The sequence below is a fragment of the Eucyclogobius newberryi genome, unplaced genomic scaffold, assembly GCF_026437365.1.
Source record: "Eucyclogobius newberryi isolate DKJ021-1_F unplaced genomic scaffold, fEucNew1.0.hap1 SCAF_18, whole genome shotgun sequence".
Taxonomy (NCBI): domain Eukaryota; kingdom Metazoa; phylum Chordata; class Actinopteri; order Gobiiformes; family Gobiidae; genus Eucyclogobius; species Eucyclogobius newberryi.
Genome location: NW_027315812.1, coordinates 15,965,299 through 15,972,013, shown reverse-complemented (window position 1 = coordinate 15,972,013; position 6,715 = coordinate 15,965,299). Strand labels below are relative to the sequence as shown.

At 42.3% G+C, this 6,715-nt stretch overlaps 1 protein-coding gene across 3 annotated transcripts in view; it reads left to right on the top strand.

Moving 5' to 3' along the window:
- Window positions 1–3,909, top strand: part of mllt10 (MLLT10 histone lysine methyltransferase DOT1L cofactor) — a 41,131-nt gene extending 37,222 nt beyond the window's left edge. The window contains exons 15-20 of one of the 3 annotated variants that reach the window (XM_072450675.1): window positions 468–611; window positions 977–1,023; window positions 1,112–1,362; window positions 1,522–1,545; window positions 1,698–1,767; window positions 2,041–3,909. In XM_072450675.1, the coding sequence (XP_072306776.1) occupies window positions 468–611; window positions 977–1,023; window positions 1,112–1,362; window positions 1,522–1,545; window positions 1,698–1,767; window positions 2,041–2,232 (728 nt within the window). In that variant the 3' untranslated portion in view covers window positions 2,233–3,909. Of the gene's footprint in view, window positions 1–464; window positions 612–976; window positions 1,024–1,111; window positions 1,363–1,521; window positions 1,546–1,697; window positions 1,768–2,040 lie in introns of all 3 variants that reach the window. The other 2 variants (XM_072450674.1, XM_072450673.1) reach the window with 2 other exon arrangements.
- Window positions 3,910–6,715: the final 2,806 nt, after the last annotated feature.

Sequence of the window (6,715 nt, the reverse complement as noted above, 5' to 3'; positions counted from 1 at the left end):
TTGAATTTAACAGCCTAAATTATTTGTATTTATTGTACAATCCTTTGTTTTTTGTACACATGAACTTTTCTTCTGGGATCAGTAAAGAGACAATGTCACTAATTGTTTCAAAGGTCCGGGAGGGGAAATCCACTCTGTTCCTATGGTTAAGTCCTCCCCCTTTAGGCCACTTGCTCTTGAGTCTGTGCAGGCTTAGGACAAGGCCTCTGTAGCTGATCTTGACCTTTGACCTCTCTGTAGAGTTCATCCGTCTAATTAGTCACTTGGTTTGTGAACAGAAACAGGAGCACATTATCATGTTTGACCTGAAGGACAAACTGCTCCAGAAGGGCCCGTTTTAGCTATATCTCAAACAAAAAAGTATGAGAAGTGTTGTATTAATTATCTGTTGTGTCTGTGTCTCTGTGTCTCTGTGTGTCTCTGTGTGTGTCTGTGTGTGTCTGTGTGTGTGTGTGCGCTCTTAGTAGTGGGCATGTTGAAGTCCCTGCACCAGCTGCAGGAGGAGAATCGCAGACTGGAGGAGCAGATCAAGACTCTGACCATGAAGAAGGAACGGCTGCAGCTCCTGAGCGCTCAGCTATCAGTGCCTTTCACGCCGTCGTCAGCCTCTGGTGAACAATGTCATTTTGGTATTAAAGCCACATATTGTCATGTATTACAATGGAAATGTGCCGTGTTCATATTACACCTTTAAGATTAAGACAAGTGTAGGGAATAAGACTATTTCTGTTTCTGCCTATTAACATTGACTTAATATATGTTTATTTATTTTATATAGTTATAAAATGTGTAGATTATTTACAGTATGTTCTGATAAATGTGTATTATGCCAAAATATAGCAAAAGCCTTTTGTCTAAGTCAGGTGTAAATTTTTCTGACATTTTAAATATTTCTGCTTCCAAATTGTACTTCTGTATATGCATTATGTTGACTGTCTCACACTGTCCATCTGAAGTGAATGCATGTGTTTGGCAGATGTCAAAGTCGGTGCTGCTGACTCCTCTCTTCCTGCAGCTGCTCAGGTACAGACCAATATTGTGACCTATATTATTGCGTTGAATGGTTTGACCCTGACAGTGGGTCCGGTGTGTGTGTCTGCCTTCTCCTTAGGACAGTGCGTTGTGCGGCGGTCACAGCAGTAGTGGCTCCACCTCCTCCTTGTCCACCCCTCCCTCAGTGTCCCAGAGCCCGCCCCAGCCCCAGATCAATGGGCTGGGGCCATTAGGAGCGGGAGTGTCAGGGCTCATGGGTGCACTGGGGACAGGGGCCGCTCTGGGCATGGGGGGTATCGTCGGAGCACTGAACGGGGTCATTCAGACTCCGGGTGCTACTGGAGCTGCAGCGCTCACGGTCAGCAACAGGTATACACTGTTTTAACTGACTTACAATCAAACATCAGAGATATATTTCATACAGGAAACATAGCAGTATAGTATTATATATCTGGACTGTAAGTAGAGTACTTCCTTTTGAAATCATTGTTCTGTTTTTTTCCCCTTTGCTTACGATTTGGATTGTAGCAGCACAACCACTAGTAAGACCAGGTGAGCCATAACTAGTAGTCATTGCCATATGCTCTGTTTTCATGTCATTTCAATATTCTGAACCATGTCCGGTGACGTAGTGGCTGTCCTCTGCTGAGGGCTGACGTATGAGGACAGTTGTGCGTGTTTCTAAAGTTGTGTTTTGTTGGCAGCGCTGCGCGGCTCCTCCTGCAGCAGCATCAACATCAGCTTCAGCAGCTGCTGTCCTCACAGCCTTCAGCGGTACGACACACACACAGGGCTTAGTCAGACCTGCACATGAGCTCGTCTACAGGCCTCTTTGAACCTGTTTTCTATCAGTTCTGTAGAGATTTCATTCAGTGTCATTTTGATTGAGCCCCACAATCATCCCTCAAACTAAAACTTTCACATATACATTTTTTCTATCCAATTTGTCATGTATTTTTAATTATATTTTTCTCTTTTTTATATTGTCCATTAATCTGAATTCCATCATCATCCATTCTAATAAAGGTCTGTTTGTGTCTGTCCCAGGAGCAGCAGCAGGTGTTGTTCTACCAACTGATGCAGGCGCAGCAGCAGGACCTTCAGGGGCCCTCGTCCGCCCAGAGCCAGGGCACCATCACCACAAACCCCTTTCTGGCCCTCCAGCACTCGGATGTCCTGGGACAGAAGCTGCGCCTCACAGAGAAGGCAGTGGGTGTCGCAGGACAAGAGAAGACATGATGCTCAATGTGTCTTTTAAAAATAAATATGCAGAGGTGCTTGGAAAGCTGCCTGTTGCTTAAATCCAAGTCCTTAGTCTGGTCTAAGCTTTCACATCAATATAGTTTATTTCAGTTTAGACAGAATTTAGTGAGATACATTCTATTTATTTACTTTTAAATTAGTTTTAGTGCTGCTTCAGTCTCTTATTTTGTCAGATTGTGTTGGTAATTTTGGTCTTTGTTTTGTTAATTTTTACAGTCATCTTGTCATTATCTCCCGTTCTTGGATCCGTTTTATATTTCTATTGGTGTTTCTTTATATTTGTCTGGTTACTCTGCTGTTTCACTTTCTCAGGGGCCTCAGCTAACCAGAGCGGTGCAGTTGGCAGCACACAAACTAACACACACTAGCACTAAAGTACAACAAAGGAAAACTGTATAACATGAATATGAAAACGCAGCTCCCTATGACAGGCCGTACCAGTAGCAGAGTCATGTTTTACATCTGTCTGGGCTGTCCCAAGGGGAGCACTGACGGAGAGGCTTGTAAAAAAAATAATAAAACACTGCAGCCTTTCCCTTTGTCTCCTCAACTATGTATGTATTAAAGTGACTGAGCCAAGTCTTGTACCATCACCGAAGACGCCTTTTTCTGCTTTTGACTGTCTCTTTGGGCCAGATACGGGGGGCTTACACAGCAAAAAGGCAAAAAAGACTATGTTCAGAGAGATGCTGTAATTTGGACGGCAAGAAAAATAAAAAAAATGCAGGAATGGAGCCGTTGGTGTTCACCTTGTGTAAACCATTACATTGGATGGAGCTGATTGAGCCCCCTGCTGTACCTACCTCTCCAGCAGGACCAGCCTACGAGGACCTTGGGCCAACACCACCGCCCTGTTTAAATGAACCCACAAGAGTCAGGACTGACCAGTCAGGGTCCAAACCCAAGTGCCTAAAGGCGGAGGCGTGAACTACCCTATTAGCCCTTTTCCCACATCCACTGATAAAGCAACAGCACAATTAAACGACTTTAAAAACTGATATTCTGCTGCATTTCTCAAAATTCAAGCCAACTTTATATTGTGCTTTTATTTATTTAAAATGCGTTTGTTTAAGATGATTTATTTTCAATTCCAACGGGTGTATTGATTGATAATTTTCTACTACTGTTTATAGCTTTGTTTTGTTTATTATACTTTTGGATTTTGCTGTAAAACCCCTTTAATAATCTGTTGTTTTTAAATGTTAGAAGAAACTACTTGATAGTTGGAGAGGGGTTGCTGTATATAACTATTTGTAGATGGGAGAAATGATGTGCCCGGGGCAATGACAGTTTTTACCTCATAATCTGTAAATAGATAGTCTCATTGGCTATTGGTGTGTATATAAAATGGTTATGACTGACCATTGCTGGGTTGAAAGGAAGCCAATGAAGCCTCAGTCTGTGTGTGTGCGTGTGAATCTTAGGACCAGACAAATGTTTTCACAGTGACTGGATACAAAGTATTAATTTATTTTTATATGTGCAGGGACATTGTGTTTCTTTTTTAAGTTTTGCACCATTTTCTTGAGTCTTTTTATACTTGTGGGCACCATGTTTTCATCTGTGCACATGTCTTGATCAAGTTTTGTACAATAAAAAAAAAAGAAATATTGTATTTGAACACCAAAATAAAGAAACACTCTGGAATTTAAATTTGGCATTGTGTTCTTTTGGGAAGCAATACTGAAAAAAGTAAAGAAATAAATCCAATATTACTTTCATTAATAATGTTTAAACTGCCTAAATATATATTTCTAAGATTGTTGATTCAATTTACAATGGGTACAAGGAACAATACACGAAAGTAAAGGAAATACATAATAGTAATGAATGGTTATTTCGTTAAATATGTTAAATAATTAACTCAGCAGTGGTGGTGTGTTGGACATGTTAGCTTTATGCATAAGTCAGAACTAGAAAAGAATAATCATGGAGTCTCGGGTGCCAATAGGAGCTTAACATCTTACATTTAAACCATGTGCTCCGAGGCTCCTGTCCGCACAAATATGCGCGCACACCCCCGGAGCTGATGACTTCCAGCTGCCAAGAAACGCCAGTGCGCGCGGGGTGGGGCAGTGGGGCATCATCCTGCTACATCTGCTTCTGCCCAAGTAATTAAAAGCTCACTTTCCTCCTGCGTCCCTGCTCCCCACGTCTCCCCAAAATAGCCCCCCAATCGCCCCTTGAGGAGCTCGCAGTGCCCCTTTTCTTGCATTCACAACATTCACCCCTCCTCCCCCATCCGCTCACTATCAGAGCTGTCAATCAAAGCAGCTACACCCCTCAGCCTCCACCTTCCCTTTTAAAAGCCCCGCACACACACACACACACACACACACACACACACACTCGGCTGTGTCCATCATCGATCAAGCCTGCCTGCTCCGTGAGCCCGGGGGTGAGGGCGTACCACGGGGCGTCCAGCTGATGAAGGACCCCTGTGTGCGGCCACACCAGGTGCCTGATCAAAAGTCATGGCGACACTGAGTCAGCTCCATCAGCTCGCTCAGCCTCAGGAGAAAGGCGCGGGTGCTGAGCAGCAGAGAGCAGGCTGGTGGAAGGGTTAAGCCGGGGATGATTACACAAATGTAGGGCAGATATGTACTGCTTTAGGGGCGAGCTAAGCCGCTGTCACAGAGGAATGATGGGAGTTACCTCTATCTGCCATCTCAAGGGTTTGGAAGGTGTGGTAACTGTGGTTTAATTTTGAGCTCTTAAAAACAAAGGCACAAACGTCCATAATAACATGTAATGGCCTTTGTGCAAAGAGGATGCTTAAGCCAGCAAGTGATGATGATGATGGTGGTGGTGGTGGTGGTTTTTAATTTTGATTAATAATTTAAACTGCTCTGTTAAGTATAGGCAGGATTATGGATGTTTTATGAAGTTCTTCCTATTCAATCTAGAGCATCATTTGTAAATCCGGGGACTCGCTTCCTCCCCAGGAGATCAGAGTGAGCGGTGTCCAATATCCAAATGTGTGTGTGTGTGCGCGCGCGCGCGCGTGTGTGTGTGTGTGCGCGTGTGTGCGCGCGCGCGTGTGTGTGTGCGCGTGTGCGTGCGCGCGTGTGTGTGTACGCGCGTGTGTGTGTGCGCGCGTGTGTGTGTGTGTGTGTACAAAAATAAATACAATACAATACAAAATAAATTAAAATTATAAGACATGTGTATAACAGCGCGCGTGTGTGCGTGTGCGTGTGCGTGTGCGTGCGTTGTTTGCGTGCGGTGCTTGCGTACAAAAATAAATACAAATACAATACAAAATAAATTTAAATATAGGACATGTGTATAACCGCGGGCATTGGTAGAAACGTTGTGCAAAACGCTGATAGTTGTTGCAAAGAATTCTTGTTGTTCAGTTAAAGATTGCATCTTGATTCCTGAATTTGACTAATTTACTAAGTGGTATGGGAGAATCGGATAACAAGCTAGCAGGAGGAAAAAGAAAGCAAAAGTGTATGACAGCTGGCTCGAGATCATTTAAAGCCAGAATAAACCTGGTTTACCTGGAAGACAATTTACAAATTGGGACATGAAAAAACTTACAAGTGTATTTGAGCACACAAATATGGTTATGGTTATGATGAGGATGGGCCATAGATTTCTCCAGTATTAATAAAATATTCTAACTATAACTAACTGTTGTAGGAGTCCTGTGTGTGTGTGTGTGTGTGTGTGTATATATATATATATATATATATATATATATATATATATATATATATATATATATATATATATATATATATGTAGTATATAGTGGCCCCGCACAAGGCGATAAAGAATGGTAAATAAAAAAGGTGTGATAAACTATTAGCAGGATGCAGCTGTAATGCGGTGTAAATCATCAGAGTGGCTGCCATTAGGAGCTTAATCCTGAACAGAAACCTCCCGCCCAGAAGAACCGGATCAGGACTACAGAGGTGTTTAAGACCAGGAAGTGGAATAGGGGACAGCTGAGGAAGTTCGCAGGGCAGTGTGTGACTGTCCTCTGCTCCCACTGCTCTCAGGGAGGATGATGGTGGAGCACACACACAACACAGCACAAAACAGCCCCTTCATTGTGGGACATTGTAAGATACATTTTTAGACTTTGCTTGACACAGCAACAACATATGCTCTATGTCTAAATCACCAATAAGTTAAAGAATTAAGGAAAAAGTAAAATACTAAATTGTAAAATGAAAGCTATAAGTCTTGTTTACTGTCCATGAAGTTCAGAATTATGAATCATTTTGAATACAGTCATTGCCCTTGACAATTTTAGACTAAATATTATCTTTTGGCTGGTGAAAAGTCCTCAACAAGAAGCTGAAAGCCATGAATTGTTGTGCAATGGCTGACCATAATTGTATAGGGGAAATAAAAATAAAATGTGTGCCGATATTTATTTGGTGTTAAAACAATATCATATAAAACAACAACATTGTAGCCCAGTTCAGAATATTTGAAATTTCTG